General features: G+C 41.0%; 1 protein-coding gene and 1 long non-coding RNA gene across 2 annotated transcripts in view; both read left to right on the forward strand.

Annotated features, from left to right (window-relative positions):
• Positions 1–20,624, forward strand: part of LOC135486950 (uncharacterized) — a 50,498-nt gene that overhangs the window by 7,399 nt on the left and 22,475 nt on the right. Inside the window, exon 2 of the mRNA XM_064770160.1 lies at positions 15,144–15,296. Coding sequence (XP_064626230.1) covers positions 15,144–15,296 — 153 coding nt within the window. The remainder of the gene's footprint in view (positions 1–15,143; positions 15,297–20,624) is intronic.
• Positions 17,712–19,893, forward strand: LOC135486619 (uncharacterized). The gene is made up of 4 exons (XR_010446729.1): positions 17,712–17,815; positions 18,241–18,352; positions 18,825–18,939; positions 19,248–19,893. It is a non-coding gene; the product is annotated as an uncharacterized LOC135486619 (long non-coding RNA).

A 20,624-nucleotide genomic window follows, 5' to 3' on the forward strand; every position in this document is an offset into this window, starting at 1 on the left:
AGATGGAAGGGGGATGCGAAAATACCTTTTGAGCGGGCAAAATCGGGCCAGGTTCATCATCAAGAGACCAATGCCCTTGTCCCCTATCTAGTAAATGGCCGCACAATCAACCAATCAGAGCGACTCTGGCCTCATAAACATTGCAAATGGGCTAGTCCGATGGGGGTGTCAGGTGGTGGTGGTGTAGTGCGTCTCATCGCTTCCTCGGGATATAGGTTCGACTCCGTTATAATGAAGTTTCCTTAGCATGCGCATTTTTTGTAAAATCGAGGTGGAAAATTATGGTACATTATTAACACACGTTTCCCATAATGTTCCGAGTACACATTGATGTATATTCCGAATGAGAACAACCAAACTGCATTGAGTGACTCGGGAGATGCAATTTTCTTGGAAACGTTTGAAACATTATTAATGGGATGCGGACTTGGTATCAATAATTACTAGGCACCCTGGCTGCTAGCTGGGGGTGGCATTTACATCCTTTAGCTACACATATTTCGATCAACCATTCCAACAATGAAATAAATCCTCCAACCCTGGTGTGGCCTTCAAATGGCAAGGTCTGAAGTCCGGCAGGAATGCTGGGGATATCCTTGGGGGCTGGGGAGGGGGCTTGGAGCCAATGTACTAGAATGAAGGTTTGGGGGGGGGGGAGTAGGAGTCAGAGGTGAACCACACAAGAAGCGGCAGGAGTCACACCCCTCCAATCTACTGGGAGAAGTCATCATCAGCTGATCATTGGACTCTGAATGAAAATTGAATACAGTATCATCTGATGGTTTGTTTTTGTTTTCATTCAGAGGGCTGCAATTGAAAATATTGAATAAAAGGCACGATTATTAAAGAATAGAAATTTTATTCAAGTAATTGCTTTGATTTAATCCCTGGACCGGACACCATGACATCTCAAAATGTTGGCTAAAGCCCCCAAAAAGGGTTTTTAAGCCCCCCTCTTAGGAGGGGCTCTTAAGATACACGTGTGTGCGGGAGTATATAATGAATAATTAGAAATAAAGAGAGTAAATATTGTATATCCTACAAACAATTTTTTTTGGTATTTTTCTGAATTAACTCCGTTGAGTTTACCGATTTCTCCGCGATCTTCCGGTGATGGTTGCTATCCCATTGGTTGAAATTAAGTTAAATTAAATTTAAATCTTCATGGGAATTCGCTACATCATATGCCTAAGAAATTGGCCAATTATATTAATATTTTTATTAGAGAAATATCCGTCCTAAATAATGACAGAAAAGGGTGGTTTATTTCAATTTTGTGTCGACATGGTCGAGGTCACGTGACATAAAAACAAAACAATCGCACACACCCGTCCAAAAAAGGCACTTTAAGAAAAACAAATACGTTTTTCCAGCTTAAAACCACACTGACGACTAAGTTATATTGGTCTACTACCCAAATCTGAAGTATCAAAATGAATCACAAACTAGAACTAGCTCTATTTAGCAAAAGTTGCGTGAAAAATTCGGGTGAGCGACATACTGCACCCTAGCGGCCAATAAATAAACTACTTTCAGCCGTCTGCTCCGGTCTCGTTGGGGAGTTTTTCCCAAATGTACGCGATGATGACGTGCCCCATTAACAGGACGTAACATCTATTTTAAAATGCGTTTCCAAAGTGAATGCATGAGGACAACCCATTTGTGTCGTATATCACTGGAAACGCCCGATTCCCGTGAATAAGGACAATCACAATGTATTACATTACCAAAACAAAAATGTGTCGGAAGGAACTATATGGATGGTCCAATCGCACCCCCCCCCTCCAGCAGTATGACACAGAAGGGCTAGTTGACTGTCCACCGGGGGGGGGGGGGGGGGGGTTGGGGGAGCTTCCCCCCAACGCACTGGTAAAAACCTATGTCGACGGAGGGGGGTTTGGGGGGTGTCCCCCCATTGTAACAGCTGTAGTTGTTAGAGCTTGCACTTAACATATGCTCGTAGGGGGGTTCGGGGGAGCTCCCCCGACCTAAAGGGGGCTCACTAAGTCCTTGACTTTACATATTAGTCTCTTTAGTGCTCCCCACCCCGCGACATACTAAGGAAACACCACCATCTCATTTTGGTGGCAAGCACACTGAGAAGTGGTTATCACGTACAACCACTGAGTGTTTCCTTGTTTGGAATGTCTGCCTGGTTCAAAGATGACATGGTGTATAGAATCAATATTAAAAATATACCTTTGCTTTTGGAATAAACATGTTTCGACAAAATTTTGAGGGTTCATAAACAATTTTCAACATTTTCACAAGTGTACCGGAACAAACCAATGTTTCCATACACTACTGGGGGTGGGGGGATAAAACAAAATGTACTGTACTCTCTAGTAGTACAAATCAACTCTTCTTCCTGTTCCATAAGGTTGGTGGTGACACATCTCACTCTGCCTGATAATGTGCCACTAGCAAGCAATTAATATTCACTGCAACTGGCCATCTCTAGCACGGTCAGGATCTTTCTTTTGACCCTTGTGAAAATTTTGAAAATTTTTAATGACTCGTAACATTGATTTAAAATTGACAAAATATACAAATAAAATGGATAACAGTATTTTATGAGTACCTGGTAAAACAAGTCGATATGTACAGTAAAAACAGCTGGTATAAGAGGCGGAGCCTTCCATGTGTGTCTACATAATGAAGGACATCAGGAGATGGCCCAAGACACTGTAGGAAGTGCAAGGTTGTTCCTCTGAAAGGTTGCAAAGAAAACATGTGGTGGTAACCATGGTAACATAAGGAATCAAGGTAATACAGCTCTCTCTCGCTATAACGAACCTCGTTATAGCGAACTCCCAGATATTGTGTTGTTCATGTACTATACTACATATTCTTAGGTTTGTGACCAGTGGTAGATATTCAAGTCCTGCCCCTATAACACAGTTGCTGGAGGTTCTATTCAATAGATATGACCAGCCTTCCCCAGGGTTATCTAGTTATTGGTCATGTCTATTGAATGGAGTCCCCTGCACTTTAATACATGTATCTATCAAATGCCTTAATCGTATGAGAATCAAGGGTAAAGCCAGACTAGATACCAATTTAGGCAAAAGAAAACCAAAATGACTGGAAAACTAAATGCACATATTGCAGATTAGAAAAGGCAAAAAGAAAATAACACGCTTTTAACTACATGTTAGCCTTGAAGTACAGAATGAGGTAGTGTTGGCTGGTCAAAAACAATGTTGTGGACTCCACGACTCAGGTAAAATTGTACAATAATAATAAACAAATATGATTTGACATGTATCATATGTCCAGGAAGTCAAGTTTCATTCTGCAATAACAGTTGCAGAACTTATTACCTGCAAACAGCGTGATAACAGTTTAAGTTTGAACACAAATCTCTAAGGGTGAAATTGATTTTTCCAAAGGGATATTAACACCCTCAGGATTGGTAATCACAACAATGAAATTGAATACTAATATTAAGAACATGGTAACTGATTGTCAAAACAATGTTCCAGACTCCACACATCACTGGTGAATATTTCAATTGCACAGAAATCAAAATCATTATATGATGATGATATATATATACATAAAATGATATTATATGACAACAAGCATACCTAGTGCTTGAGATTCGTTGACTATTGGGTCCGCCAAAACAATGTTCTGTACATCAAAGGTGAACATTCAAATTGAACAAAAATTACATTTTTAATACAAAAAAAAAATAGTAAAAGGGAGTAGAGACCGGGTACTGTCGCTGGAACTGGAAGTATTTGACTTGTTTGGGGTATACACAGAGTCATGCTGATCAGGCACTGACATGTCACTATCAGAATCGCAGAACTCTGACAGAATCTCATCAAAACTGAAAGTAAAATGAAAATAAGTGAGCACAATTAATTATTTTCATCTGTGTGCATCTCTTTTTTTCAGTGTTCAGCCTTTTACTCAGTGCTACAATCAGATACTCTGGCATACTATTCTCCATTGGTTAGTTCGACCACCGTCAAGAGCTGCTGTCCTGTCCTATATAGCCTAACAAAGACTGGAATTTTTTTGTTGAATAACACTCACTCAAGATGTTACTGCCAAGTTAGATAAAACAACTTAATTACCTATCCAAATCAATCGGATTCCCACGTGACCCAACATCAGTCGAGGGACATTTCTTTTTCTTGGCCTTCCTTCTCTTTTCATGGACAGGGTGTTCAGACTTTGAATCTGAGAACTCCAGTCTACGTTTCTTGTTGTTGGCCTTAGGGCGGACAGGATGAGGTGGGCTGTATGTCTGTCTTGCATTATAGGATTCTTCAGCACCAGCTCTGGAATGAACAGAAATTGATTCAAATCACTGTTAAAACAGAAACACCGGCCAGCAATGCTGTATCGGCCAGATGTCAGCAAGTTTATAGACGTTTTGCCTTGGACTGAAGAAAGGGCAACTGAGTAAAGGGAAAACCCATTGTAAAGTTCCAGAAAGTATCTCAAAAATGTTTCACCTTTGCATGATATTTCAGTTTTTATCTGAAAAAATGGTAGCCTGGGGCCTACTCATCATAAGTTATGCGCATTAACTATGATGAGTTCAACATTTTGTTAGAAAAAAACCGAAATATCATGCAAAGTTGAAAGCCATGAGCCCTAACATGTGCCATATCATAGCATGTCTCCCCTTGTCCGGAATAAGATACCAAATACATGCAATCATACACTACATTGCACTAGATGCCTATTGTCGGATTTTTTTGCCACTAACAGCACCGCATAACAAAATTTAGGAGGATCAGCATGAACTTGTGAACTAAAAAACATTTATAGGAGGAAGGCCTGCGGTCTTATTGAAGTATAAGAGAGGAAATAACCTAAATAGGCCGCGTAAACAGGTGGCATGCATGTCAAGACATGATCATGACATGGTCCATGGATCATTGGAATCTGTCATTCCTGTTCAGTCGGCCGGAAACATCGGGTCCAATAACAGCCGTGTCCAAATGCGGCATCGAGAGCCGCGTGCGGCATCGAAAAATAATTTGGCGGCATCGGGAAAAAATCAGTGGATGCCGCTTGCGGCATCGAGGCCTTTATCAAAAATCAAAGTGCCGTTAAAAACGGCATCGGTAGCCACATTTTACGGCACCAAGAACCCGTCAAAATCACCCCAAATCAACATCATGGTTGTGATCGTCTTTTTGTGGTATAATTTGTCTAAGATTCCACGTCGGCCGTAATGCGACGGTGGTGACATCTGGTTTTATAGGGCGCAACTATGTCGGTGTGTCGGCCGCTATGCGACGGTGGTGTTCTCCTGTGGTGCCCTCTTGCGGGAAATCAGTAAACTCACACCAGGCGGCATCCATAATTTTTCTGAGAAAAAAGTCGGCTCCGAACATCTCGAGGTTTGGACAGGTATGCAATAAACACCTAATCAAGACGAAGTTCTCCTAATGCACACATCATTATTGACAACAAACACTAATGCTATTCAACTATCATGATTTACCTGTGATCAGCTACCCAACTTTCCTAAAATCTTTTGTAGAATTTCTCCCCTCTAGAAGATGTTTCGTCCGCCATTGCTGCTGTGTGACAAGCGCGCCAACAATCGTAAGGGGGTTCGGAAATGAGCCTCAAAGCGCACTATTTTTAACTCATGAGTAGTGGAGAATTTACTTCATCGCGACGTTAAATGGCTAAGAATCGACTCTCCGTTAGTCACTACACTCTTAGCTACGATGTAGCTGAGAAATAGACCACAAAAATAAACTCGAAACCTGGAACTATATTTTGAGCGCTCAACCTTGCCTTTTTACGTAGTTATAAACTACAGACCGGATTTTCACCCTATTCCGTAACATTATTCCGTTCCGTTCCGTTCCGTGATTTCGCAACGCCGCGTCTTTGTATGTGTATTTTGGTTATTTGATAGAAATTTACATCTACTTTGGACGAGTTAATTTCGGGTGCAAAGTCGGGTGACTACGTAAATGTAGTAAAACGTGTGGTTGTTTGACCGAATTGTGTCATTTACCATTTTCATTTTTAAAATGGTCTCTTATAATTGCTCTTTTACAATATTGGCAGAGTGAATCGATAAGACACATTAGTTAAATATGCCAGGAGATAATATATGCCACCGTGAGATGGTTTATATATCACACAGCTGCTTTGATACTTTTAAAATTGCAAGATGTATTTTATCTTGATCAGTGTTGGGATTCGGACAGTGTCGGTCACTCTCCATTATGGTGACAACAGCGCAAGCAGACGACAATAACAAATTTGAAAACTCCGCCATATTCAACAGCGAATAATTCCTGTTCTACGGCACTCATCGTGGATTTGCTGGTAGACATTTCTAGATGATAACTTGAAGACATCTGGTTTATAGGTTTTTATTGATGTAGCTGTCTTGAATAAGTAAGAAAGGCAGTATTTTTGTAGACCTATGCCTAATTCAGGGTACAACATGCGTTTCCTTTCCCATATCTGCCTAAGTTGTAAAGATTATTGCATGTGTTGTGTTGTGTAGCAGACACACCAGAAAAGGAAGATATTATAGCAATCACTTGGCTCAAAGTGTTCTATCAAAGTGTCGTAAAATGTAATAAAAGAAGGCAGACTGTCCGCTATGGTTATCTGTGTCATTGTCATGGCTGTACAAGTGTAACAAAAGCGGACATTCATGGCAGTGCATAAATGTAACCATAGCGGACAATCTGCCGTCTTATATTGCATTTTAAATTACTTTAAGAGCTAGTTTTTATAAGATTCAGGCGGATTTCTATTAGAGGGTGATTTATGACCGTCTCAGATTTGCCTGATTTTTTTTGGGTGAAAGGCCTTTTGGAAGATAGCAAAATCCTGAAATTCTATATCCCTAAACAAACAGTTTTTTATGGCCTCTGGAATGGTCACTGTTCTGAGGGTCAAAATTGGACTGCCTTAAAAAGATAACCTTTGAAGTTGAAATATATCAGTACGCTAATGACTGCCTAGCTTTCTTTTTCTACATAGATGTCAGTCTATGATGGAAGGAACTGCAGAAAATCGAAAGGTTTCCGTTGGTAGTAGAGCTAGTTTATGCATGATAGGACTCCATTAGCTTGCCAAATAATATGCCACTTGAAAATATTGTAGGACGATCAATGCACGAGAATATAGGCAGTGCCGAAGTCAGTGAAAACGTTGAAATCAGTGCTTTCGGGGTCCAATATCTCATTGCGCCCACATCACATTTGAATGAAATCTAGTCATCCGATAGCCCTCTATGTCTTCTAACAGTCATATAAAGATTTCAGTGGGGTTCAGCTACTCCAGTTGTAATTTCTTGGAAGTTTTCACTCATGTTTTTGGGAGTAAAGATCATCTAAATTCACTACTTTATAGATATATTAAGTTATTAAAAGCCAGGTACTTAGCTAGGTAATCTTAGCTAGGTAATATCAATTGTAGGATTTATTGAGAATTTATTATTATTATTATTATTATTTTATTCATATAAGGCCTCCTGCCCATACACATTTAACAATATGCATTTCTTACAGAGAGTACAAACGGCGGCTCCAAGTCTACAATACATGTGGTAACATATTTTTTTCTCTTTTTTCTCTCGCTTTATACAAAAAGATTGATATATTTCAAATAGTTACACAAGAATTTAATTTCATTACATTGATAAAAGAGGGTAGATCAGACCGTACTGATGGCAAAAACTCTTGTCTTAAATCTGCATGGAATGGACATACAGTCAGAAAAAAAAATCATCATCTATCTAAAGGACATTCTAAGGCTTCTCTACCGTATCTATTGAAGAAAGAACCGCAACGGAAACTAGCAGCTTTGTAGAATTCTAAAGAGTATGAATTTTAGTTTAGTAATTTTGGATATCTTGGAGTGATATACGCGAGTATAACGTTATAAGATTTTAGGCAAATTTGATACGAACTGGGCCCTTTTTCAGACTAAGTTCTGCCTCTCGAACATATTTGACAAGAGGCTTTGACTTTTGCTTGAGCAATTTTAAAGGCAAGATAAAATAAGTCTTTATGCAGTTGGCTGGCGAGAATTAATTAAAGTGGAACGTCACTTCTGTGTCCTTATTTCTAGACACTTAAACACGTAATTCCTATAACAAGCGTTGTTAAATGGGACGCAGCTAAACTGTTAAGAATAGACTTTAAATTACTGTTGTAATTCACTTTACCTGAATCTGTAGAAACACGAAAAGACATAGACAATGACCTCAGCAATGGATGATCAGTCGATTTTTACCTTTTGCCAATATGCTAATAGTGCCAGCTGACATTTTACCCAAATTGGGTGCCTACAGATGTACCTAATTCACCATTAGCAAATACAGTTATTACACGACTTGGGGACACCTAGTAAACGCTTACAAAATGTCATTTGAAATATTCTAATTGTCTGCATTTACCGCTGCCCCAGAGACTCCGCACGCATAACTTATGGTACTTACAATATAGGTCTCGAGCAATGAGTAATCATTACGAACATTGAAGCTGAATTTACTCAGCCTTTCAAGAAGCAGGAAATAGCTACGTCGGCCACATTCTACGATACGATTAATTGCGACATTGAAGTTCTTGTTGTATTTAAAAACGGACTCCCAGATAATCAAATTCGTCAACATTTTTCTACGACCGCGTTATTGAAATAGAACACATCGTTGGCGCCAACTTGACCACTCTTTTTATAAGCAACGGTCTCAGGTTCACAGATACGCCCCACACCAAGCAATACTCATGGAGGGCCAATGGCCGATCTCGAAACTAAGATTGTGTCGTCTGCATACATTATACAAAAGATGCGATTGGGACAAATCTTAAAACCACCCGTCACACCGACATGTTATTCTAACAAGAGGCCCAAGGGCCTGGCGCTCAGCTGAAATGGATAGCTGAAGGCAAGGGCCAAGTGTGTGTTGGTACCGTTATTATGAGGCAACGTGAAGCTGTAACGTCTAGCACGCAGAAGTGCTGGTGCGAAAGACCTTCTTGCTATATCAGTGCATGTTGAAGTACTGAGTTGACGTCACCCTGCTATTATGACGTAAAGTCATTTCTATTGCCGTTGCAGTAGTGGGGTGTGTGATGACGTCAAGGAGTTGTGTGGTGACGTCAAAGAGTGGAGTCCTTGTCTTCATGCAGCGTAGGTGGAACTAATAACATGCACATTGACTCAAGGTACATAATTATTACAGTGTATTTTGTGAGGTGAATGGTCAAATGAACCGACTGTTGTCTGGACATTGATGAAGTGGATGCAGCCAAATGTATGGGATGGTCTTTTTTGTATGTGAAGAAAAGAAGATAAAGAGTTGGTTAACAAAATGAACTTTATTGGTGCGGCAGATATTTGATGCCCTTCGGCAGATATTTGAAGCGCCTTGCGCCATATATTTGTTGCCTTGCGGCAGATATTTGATAACGCTCTCCGGGAATGGAAAGCAGTAAAACGAGTAAGCACACCTTACTCTGAATGTGGGAACAGCAAGTTCTTTCCTGGACTTGAAATGTGCCAACGACTCCTCTTGCAATAACCAACAACAGTTAATCTGTAAAAAGAGAAGAGAAATTAACACGGACTGAATAAAAATGGTGACATAGACGGGGAAATGTACACCACCGGATGCAGTCTGTGCTTGATCAGGCATTTGTCAGATGATATCCTGAACAAGGCATCTATGATCTATGGAAGCAAATCCAAAAAGAGACTTAACCTTCGAAGGGCACGCTTATTACTCAGTGAAAAGTCAGTCCTGTGGGCTGTTTTCCAATTCAAAATAAAAGTGTAACCTCTTTATTGTGACTTTAAATTAGTCTCACAGACTGAACCATAACACTAAACAGCCAACCGTGCCCACATGATGTGAGCCGAGAGCTGGGCTTAAAGATGAGCGAGTGGTGTACTACATTTTGAAAATTGTCTATCGTCTACGACATGTGACAGAACAGGATCTAGTGGACTTAATGATGAGGTACTATCAAATAAGGTGTCCATCAAATGAATCATGAGGGCCTGTTGAGTTATACTCTAAGCCTATCCTATAGGCAGATAGGGCTAGGCTATCGTTTTTGTCTTTTTTACAGCCTACAGCACAGCCATGCACAGCGCAGTGTACAGACAGTACAGGATTGCAAATTAAAAACATGAGCATTGCTGCGTAACGAAACTGCAGTGGAATTCATACTACGATGTCATAATGTGACTTTCAGAATAATTGTTGTCACGGCCAATGACCAGACAGGGAGAAAACAAACGTAAATGGCGAGATTTGTTGCAAAATTGCCAACCACAACAACTCAGTGACTATTTTTTACTCAGGGACCGTAGCCAAAATGACCGACGGCGAATTCTCCGGTCGCCAGCGCAGTCCATAAACAAGCATCAATTCCACCAACTTTGGGTGCAAGCTTGGTCATCAAAGTTACAGAACTGTTAGAAATACATCTTAACAACATATATATACAGTTAAAAGTGCATAAAAATCCCGATTCAACCTCCGGGCGCTACCTTTTTTTCTCCGCCAGACTCCGGGCCCTACCGGTCGTTATTTAGTGCGACCGCCACCAGAGTGTTTATCAAGATCTTTCCCCGTTTTAATTGCGCGTTTTAGGCAGATTAATCAATTATTACATGCATGCATTATATATCACCGAAATGATAATTGCGTTGGCTATTTGAAACTAAGTTCAGATATTATTTTCGATCTTTGAATTGAATTTAGGCGAGTGATTTTTGACACCCGGTCGACCTATCACTATCAGGACTTGCAAAATTCACGCGAGATCGCTTGCATCATCGGCACGTTTGAAAACCCGAATTTCACAAATTCCACAAATATTTATCACATACCATATGTATCACCACAAAGGTAACTCTCTAGACTATTTGAAACCAAGTTCAGATACTTATTTTCACAAAAATTCGAAGCTATGCAAGCGATTTTTCACTGGTAGAGATCGACGGAAACAAATTTCTCGCTCTAAAATGACATGAGACGAGCACCAACTTTCGCTAATTTGTGCACAAAATTTCCGCAATACTATAAAAAACTATTGATAAATCTGAATTATATAGACTCTTTTCAGTACCTAAACAAATTTCAGGTACATGGTCATGTTGAATAAAAGAGTATCAACCGATTGAACATGAGAAATTTCACTCACCTTCATTGAAGCAGCGACTATACCGCCATTTTGAAATGGTGGCATCTCTTCTGTCGATCGGCCAATCAGCGGCACTGCTTGCAAAAAGTTGAGCCACCGCCAAATTTGAAATCGCCAAAATTCAGTCAATGTGCCTGCAGCGCCAACTGGCGGTGAAAACTATATTAATTCCATTAAAAGTAAAAAATGAAAAAATATTTAAAAATATTCAGCCACATTTGAAAACAATATTTGCTCTGTGGACCGAGGTAAAAAGGGAAAAAAATCTAAACGCGAAATGACCTCATTCTCTTAATACAGGTCGGTTTTTTCGTTTTTTCGTTTCTGAGTTCACCTTGGGCAACTCCTAATTTAGCACCGTCAACGAAGTGGCTCGGCCTTTCCGGTCAGAAATGTCCAATTTTGTCCACAGATGGGTCCCTAGATGGATGGATGGATGGATGGATGGATGGATGGATGGATGGATGGATGGATGGATTGCAGGACGGACACCATTTGAACAGCTATTCTACTGGCTCCGCTGACTTTGTCAGCTGAGCTAAAAAGTCATTTATTAGGTCTGAAGTGAATAGTGAAAACAAAAAAGGAGACAGAGTTTCGCCTTGTTGCAGACCAGTGACACTGGTGAACTCGTTACTCATTTTCACCATTCCATCTGACCATTGAACACAAGCACTTTTGCAGGGAATTTATAATACCGAGCATTTTACCATTTACGTATTATGTCACCTGATACTGGGGATATTAAACCTTATGAAGCGGTAATTTGTTAACGATGTGTGTCGGTTAGTAGCGCTAACAAAATAGTGTATGTGTTAAATCGGTTGGTAGCGCTAACAGAATATCTCAGGATATCTGTTTAGCCCTAGTTAGCGTTAACGCACTACATTTACAGTGCATTTAGTGTACGTCAATAATCCGCGTCTCCGAGATATCGTGTTAACGCTTATTAGCGCTCCCTATATCCCGCTGATTTTGAGGGGGGGGGGGGGCGGTTGTAACCGACGGGCAACATACCTCGCTCCCCCCCCCCCGGCCAGCCATAGATGTGACCACGGACCCCATGGACCTATAGCCTTGGTCCGTGTTGCTAATATATTGTAGGCCTATCCCGTAACAATTCCCCCTGGTGCTACCGTCGGAAAGGTGCATAGCTATAGAACTGAACCAGAGTAGGTCTATAAATTTTGTTTCCCCGGACGTAGGCCTACTATCCCCTGGTACCGTACACGTGACCGGTACAATTTCTGTGACACCGTGTATCGAGGCGAGGCAAAAGGCAACGGATAACTCACTAGGCACAGCAGGTTTGCCGTCGTCCAGTAGTTTGTGTCCGGGGGCACAGTTGTTCTCGGGAGGGGGTGGGGGCAGGTTTTACGTAGCTCATCCAGCAAAGGGTCGTGTCTACCTTTTTGTTATATATTTAGCCGGGGAGTTTCGTTCCTCAGGGTGGGGTGGGTTGGAGGAACAGGGTTAATTCCATTTATAAGGCCTGCTAGTGCTCAATTTGGACCCCTTGGATTAACACTAGGCCTATGTCATGCGGTCTCGCTACGGTCTCGCTACAGAAGGCCCTACGATCAGAATTCCAATGCCATCAATGGTTGATAATTAGGCTATGGTCTGGTCCACCCTCTTGGACTGGTCCAGTGGCCATATCTATACATGGCTATTGGCCCCATTGCCTTACAACAAGGATCCATCGGACAATGAATTGTATTCCTAAGGAACGCCCCTTTTTACATCAGTCATCCTATTTAGGAAGCGGACTCGGCAGACATTGTGAGACACCCTGTATGATATGATATCAATTGTTGAATGTGTCGTTTTAAGATACACTAGTACCGTGATAAGTCAGTGGTCATGGAACTAGACCACTCCCTATGCATGTGCTCCCTATGATGTAGATTGGTTCCTACTCGTTTCACTAGAGGGACGAACGTGTGTGACTGCTGTTTCTTTTTTCATTAGAATTTCTCTATTGGAATTACACCCTGCGCACTTATCAACGTCGGTGTGGGCGGCGTTGGGGTTGGTTAGACCACATTTCATAAGCTTATACTATAAAGTCAAACCCACGTGAGTTATCGACAAAAAAACAGTACAGCCGTTCCTTTCTATTGAAAGATTGCTCAACCATACTCCTTAGTGTGAACGCTGCATCTATTGTACCAAGCCCTGGTCTAAAACCAAACAAAGCAGATTCCGTTCTTGAGACCCGTTCATAAGCCGGACATTAAGCACGGAGGTGAACAAACTTGCCTAAATTTCTAATCAGAGAGATGCAACGATAGTTAGTAACCTAATCAGCATCGCTCGTTCTTCTTATGTAATGGCACAATAACAGCATTGCTCCAAAGCGTTGGGTAAGGCGCCTACAGAGAAAACAAGATTGAATTACTTTTTTAAGACCGATAACAGCGTTGCCTTGTTTTCAAGTATATTTTCATTTAGGATACTGTCATCCGTGCATGGGAGACTTATTTCTATTCAACTTAGAGAATGCACGAAGAATCTCAGCATCACTAATGGCATAAACAAAAGACAACTGAGGCGTGTTGACTAAGTTAGTTAAGTTCGCCGCTATTTCGTTTTCTACCTCGACATTTTCAAAGTAAAGGTCAGCATCCTGTTTTCTGAAGTGGTCATGGAACTCATTGGGTTTTTTCAGCACCTGCATTGAAAGAGACACACATTTAAGAAATTGCACTTACACCTTCCGGTACAGTCCTACCAGAAAGTAAATTTCAATAGATTTTTTAAAATATCACAGCGATAGAATAAGATATTGAATGCGGTTTTCAGCACAGAATGGTATATTAAGTTGGTCATGTATCTGTATGCTAAATTCTTCATTTTGAAGATTGATTTTAGCTCGCTGTTGGTGATTGTTTTTTTCGACAACTAGTGACTTTTGAGAACTCCCCTCATGGTCAGCAATGCAATCAGTCAGGGTCTTTATTAATGGGGCCATTCAACCCAATTGATGGTTCAATTACTGCTATAAGCAGAGTGTTGTTCAAGGGCTGTCTCTTGCAAGTGATTCCCAAACAAACGTAACATGCCAATGATTCAACCGTATTTAAATTTTTGATTTCCACTCAAAAGAAGGTAGTGTTTACTTAGAAACCCATTGAATATGGTCGATCATCTTCATAATAGGAAATCTAATATATGTTAATTTTATTGTAATTGCATGGCCCTTGGCCAACTCAGCTCACACATGAAGGATTTGGGGTCTTTATCAAAGGTAATGGATGAGATTAAAATCATAACATAAAAATCCGAAGCAAAAATGTGCATTTGTCACTATCAAACACATTCTTTGGAATTGTAAGTGCCAAAAATGATGGTCACAAAGCACAGTTCATGGGCTTGTGTGAATTTTTGAAAAGGCACATGAAATAAAAAAAGTGAATTTTGGACCATTTTTGAAATGGCTGTTACATAATGAAGAGATGGAAATTTTGTGCATCAAAATACAACAGACATATGACCAACTAAATATACCATTCTCTGCTGAAAACCGCATTCAAATATCTTATTTCATCTCTGTGATATATAAAAAAAATGGTGGACATTTACTTTCAGGAAGGACTGTACATGTTCATTGTGTACAACCGGAATAAGATGCTAACCAAGAATCAGATAAGAACTTAATTATTGACATTTCACAGCGCCTAAAGTTACCGGTTTGCCAAAGAAAAATATGTGATTACCTGCAGAGGAAATGACGACACAAAAGAAACATACCAAAGAATAGTTTATTTCGAGAGGCGTCAGGCCCGCATTTATCATTTTTATCCCATTTTCTCCCTCCAACACTGAATGGGAGGGCCTTGTTTCTATTGTGTTGCAAAAGTAAACCAATACCTTCACCCACTCTGCATTTTCAACCGGAATAGGTATCGCTGTTGTGTTTAATCTAGGAAGCCATATTTTATATTTCCGGTGAAATGTGCATTTATTTTTATTCTCCAGCTCTCACTGGTGTTGTGCTCTACCGACATCGAAATTCGTCACCCATAGCGCCGCTGAGCTCAATTACCGTGTCACTTCTCATAATGAGGCTTATTACAGAGGATGTGGATGGTGGGGCTGGTCTAAATGTAAAGTCTACAAGACAGTGTATAAGTAAGTTTGAGAATGTTTTGCAATAAACTGAAATATTTCATATCACACTGATTGCAGGAATCAAGAAATCATGGGCCTGATTCACAAAGCACACTTAGCAGGTTACGCACCAGTAAGCGTCGCTTATCGTACACGTAAGCAGTTGAGTGGTATTCACAGAGTACACGTAATACTACGTTATTAGAGACCTTCGGCAGGACACGTCCCGGAAGTTTACGTGTACTTCGTAGACGCTTATTCTCTGTCTCACCAACTTTTGTTCGCGTTATACCCCTGTAAGGGCGTTATAACGTACGTTTTAGCGCGTTTGAGTTTTACATGTAACTGTAGCCCACATATCTAATGGCTGTTATCGTATGTTATTATCCGAGTTTGGCAGGAGAGAAACCTAGGCCCTTACGTTAGCCCATTGCTTATGAGGTGATCACTTTTTGTATAAATGCAGGTCTTTCAGGCCTGTGGTGGCATATTCACGGAGGTTATGAACGTGCCGAAAGGTAAGTGCGCGTTTGTCAAAAACGTGTTGGACTTCCTCGATTTTAGAAACCTGTGGTTTGGCAAAATATGCCAACAATATTAGGCATATGTAGTAGCATAGAACATGGTACGATAATACAGTAATAGTTTATACTCCATCTCCGGAACTATAACAGCAGATAACTCCACCCCGAACCGGTCAATTAATATTCACCATGACTTACAATTATGACCTGCTTATTCCTGATTGGTTGATGCATGAAATAAGACGTTAGAAGGCTGTTGTAATCAATCCGGCCAGCCCAGGCCAGGGCCCGGTTTCTCAAAGAATCTTAAGTCTGTTGTGGTGACTTAAGTATAAGAATTTCTTAAGTTTTGTCATTAGTTGATTCACAAAGAATCTTAACTCGCCTAGCCGACTTAAGTACCCCAAAAACTTAAGCACGGTAGCTACCGTACTTAAGTCGGAATGAAGGACACAAAATGGCGGAAATTCGCCGGCACAACCGGCCTGTCCTTCGATATTTGATGGCCCGAGGCCCAGAAAGACGACTCGTAGACCATCAAAACCCCTTGGAGAAGTACTCCGCCAAGGGGGTGAAAGACAGATATCGTTTCCTGCCCGACACAATAATGGTCTTCGTTGAGGTATTCGGCCCAAAGTTGACGCGTCCGACCGACCGTGGCCATGCACTGCCTGTCATACTACAAATTTGCGTGTGTCTCCGTTTCCTTGCTTGCGGGTCCTTCCAAATAATGGTCGGGGATGGGGATGGACTGTCAAAAAGTTCCGTGTGCCGTATCGTGAAGGCCACCATGAATGAAATAATCAAATATATGAGCGAAATCATAAAATTTCCGAGGGGCGACGAAGCAGTTGTGCAGCGGTCAATTCTAACTCTGACCCCCCCCCCCCCCCCCCCCCCCCCCCACCTCAGGGGTCGACGCTAATGCGACGCCGGATTAGTGTCGCTTCCTGAGGGTTAAGAAAAAAATCAGACAGTCGAACCTCTGGCGTATTGGGAAAAGAGTAGCATCGAATTTCCGTCGTAGGTCTGATATTAAAAGCAATTGTCTTTGGTGAATTCCTGTCGACGAAGTTGCGACAGGCATGTCGAACAAGCGTCGCCTTCCTGACGAACTGCCACGGCCCATCCCAGACATGCCCAGACACGTTTTTGGAGCTGGGCAGCATCATGGACAGCAGGTGAGTGGAGTGCTTAGAATGTTTTTTAGTATATCCAGCTGTAGTGCAAAGATTGATTGATCTCTCCAGCAGTGTCATGCGTCGGGATATCTGTAGATTGTTATGGTTCCTTTTTTTGGCGAAGACATTGGTGATTCACGGAGTTCGGAGGTGGTTTTTGTGTGAAATTGAGCCGTCAAAATTGACAATATTCCAAGATGGCGGCCTCCATGTCTCCGACCGGAAGCAGTTGAGAGATCGTCAATTTGGCCGATTAATATGCTATACCTGTGAGTTGGTGTTGAATTCCTGGCGTTCAGGATTCTGTCAGGTGAAAAAAAGGTGACGTTCTAAACTTCAGGATTCTGTCAGGTGGAAAAAAGGTGACGTTCTGAACTTGACCACAGGAAGAAAGAGTGAAATCCTGGAGTAGAAGTTAAAAGTTCTGGGTGAACAAGTGGACGTCCTTATATCTTCCAGGTGTCGCATAAGTGTCGAATGTCTGAAGGGGGGGGGGGGTATGTATCAGTTCCCATCTCATGTGCTCCTCGCCCACTACTATTTATAGTGCTCCAATCAGCAAAATGAATGACAAAAATCGATAGGTGAACATGCATATTAAGCAGGTCAAACCTCTCCAATCAGCAAACGGTGAATGAAGAAATCGCTGTTGGTAACCGTGAATATTTTAACAGGTCAAGGACAGGTCAAACTTCATCAGCTGTTTTTTTTCATCACACACATGCATGACATGTGTCGTGTGTCATCATGGAAGCGAAACTGCGTGGTTCAATGCTGTTGTTTGTTTATTGAAAACCGGCTGTTAGATTGCTGGAAACTTTATAATCATGTGAAGGTATCTATGCAGCCATCTATTCAATGAATACTCGCATCCGGGCCACTGTGACTGTGCAGTTGAGTTGATCGAGTGCAGACTGTTGTCGACTGTGACTGTACGTAGTGTTGCATGTTGTTGTTGTTGTGTGCTTGTGTATCCACCAATGACCATCATCCATGGCATGTACAGCCTACACTACTGCTGTATGGATTGTTGGTCAGTCAGGTCTGGCCTATACTCGATCATGAGTATGCAGTATGTTCTATACTTTTCTTGTACCAATATCATCCCTCCATGCATTGCATACTGCATCCATAAAAATGCCCTCAACTCACTGAGTGAGGTGGATGTCGACCAGGGCGGGGCGCAGTCAGGGAATGATATAGTTAGTTAATACAGGTCAGTTTGTGTGTTGCCTAATGGTTCTTCCACTTTGATTTTAGGTTTCCCTAACGTAATCGGTGCTTTGGACTGCACACAGATAAAGATTCAAGCCCCATCTCAATTTGAGGATGATATGTCTGTCGCAAATCCATTCACAGCATCAATGTTCAGGTAAGCATGTGTGAATAGAACACTTTCAAAAGTCAGTTGGTAGCCCTGCCTAGTAACGAAATGTGCACATAATGTCTGTAGGCCTACACCAAAGTACAATAAACATGCATTGCATTTATTACCAGATGACCGGCTGGCTGGCTTTTTCATTTAGTCATCTTGGAACCAGATCAGGTTCACTTTCAAAGCCTGGCTCATTGGAGGCCTGATCTAGTTTAAGAGATTGCATGTCCATCTGAAATATGAATATCCTGATTCCTGGCCTAGTATGAATTAAAATCATTGCTAAGTATGAAAAATTTTGAAAGTACAGTGTTTCTGCCAGAAAAAAATTCAAGAGGGGGAACCAAAGCCCAAATTCCTGGTCGAAAGAGCAAATTTTGGCTGTTTTTCGGACAATCTTGGCAGTTGCCCCCCCCCCCCGGCAGAAACCCAGAAATAATATTTCAATTTCCACTTTTTGGTATTGCAGATGATATGTGATGCTGATCGCATTGCCACAAACCTTGTAGCCAAATGGCCGGGAAGTGTTCACGACAGTCAAATATTCAAGGTGTTGTCCATTGGCCGAGAACTTGCTAACCAAGGTAATTCAGACATGTGTGATACCCACTAAAAACAAGTAATTTAATAGATAGATAAATAATTTAATTGGAACTTTATCAACATTTATAACTAACATACATGTAGTAGAAAAGAAATTATCACATAGGCATACTACTGGATCAACAGTATCATGCTTATTTGAAAAATATATAATATATAAACGAGAAACCCCATGTTATGTATAAAATGACAAAAAAACATTGATATTCTCGTATTCAATAAATTAGTATAAAATTCATTCATTTTGAAAAAAATTATTACATTTACAATATTGTATTTACAATTTCAGCTCCACATGATGGATTCCTTTGGGGAGACAAAGGTTATGCACTTGAACCGTACCTGATGACACCTTATCGGAATCCAACACCTGAAGAAGCCAGATATAATGCCGCCCAAGCACGAACCAGGACACGAGTTGAGCAGGCCTTTGGCATTTTAAAGAGGCGGTTCCATTGCTTGCACGATGAAATTCGGCTGGTCCCAGAACAGGCCTGTAAAGTGATAGTCTGCTGTGTAATCCTCAACAACATTGCACTGAAGCGGCAGGATGTGATGGAGCCACTTTTGGAGAATCAATATAACCTTGATCCCATTGATGACGATACTGTAACTGGAAGGGTTGTAAGAGATCATTTGCGTGATACCTTCTTTCATTTCTGATTGTGCAAGCATGCAAGTGTTTTTTATGATATTTTAAGAGGAAACCTGAGTGAGTTGGCCATAAAATTGCATTTAAAAGAATACATGTGTTAGGGGCAAAATCCGTGTGCTATGTGAATCTATGCCTTTTATAGGTACGAAAAATAGTATTCAAAACTTTGGTTCATAGATCTTGTACTGTTTGGCATGTTTGATATTTGTACTTTTTGTGGCAAATTTGGATGTTTTTGATAGAATGTCTGACAGATCAGGGCTCGGTTGCACAGTCAGCATTAGGTTAACAACAACTTAAGTGCTAATGCTTGATTTAAAATCTCACTTATGTAGCAGTTGAATATCATCGACTTGGAAATTTTAACAGTAATCCTTAATATAATACCATTTTAATTGATAACTCTAGTCTTACATTAGTGAGATTTTAAAGCCAGCATTAGCGCTAACGTTGGTGTTAACCTAACACTGATTGAGCAACTGGGCCCATAGTCATAGTCAGTTTTTCCTAGTTACTATAATCAGGTGAAGATGGAGGACAAAAGTAGAAGTTGGTCGCTTAGGCAGACGTTACATAGATAGGAAAAATGAGGGCCTTACTAACAGGGCTCATTGAAATACCTTGTTAATTCTTCGGTTCACGGGTGAACCGTAAAGCATGAGGCGTGAGGAGTGAAGCGTGAAGCTCTATGTAACGTCTGCCTTAGGGGCATGAAAACTTGATTGACTGCAGATTTAATCCTTATGCAGTTTGGCCATTTTTAGCTTGATGTAATCAGTTTTAAGGCCAACAAGAGCTATCTGACAGTCAATCAACTTTTGTTGCTGCTGTGCTGCCAACTTCTCCTCTTGCATGACCTCGTAGGAAAGATTTTCAAGGTCTAGACAGCGAGGTGGGCAAGATGAAGTTTAAATTAGTCGGGTCTCTCACATCTCGAAGTACAAAATCGAAATCTTCGATCATGCTTGTACGCCGAATATATTCATATATATTAAACATGACCCAGTTTGA

This window comes from Lineus longissimus, chromosome 4, assembly GCF_910592395.1.
Source record: "Lineus longissimus chromosome 4, tnLinLong1.2, whole genome shotgun sequence".
In the NCBI taxonomy this organism is placed as follows: domain Eukaryota; kingdom Metazoa; phylum Nemertea; class Pilidiophora; order Heteronemertea; family Lineidae; genus Lineus; species Lineus longissimus.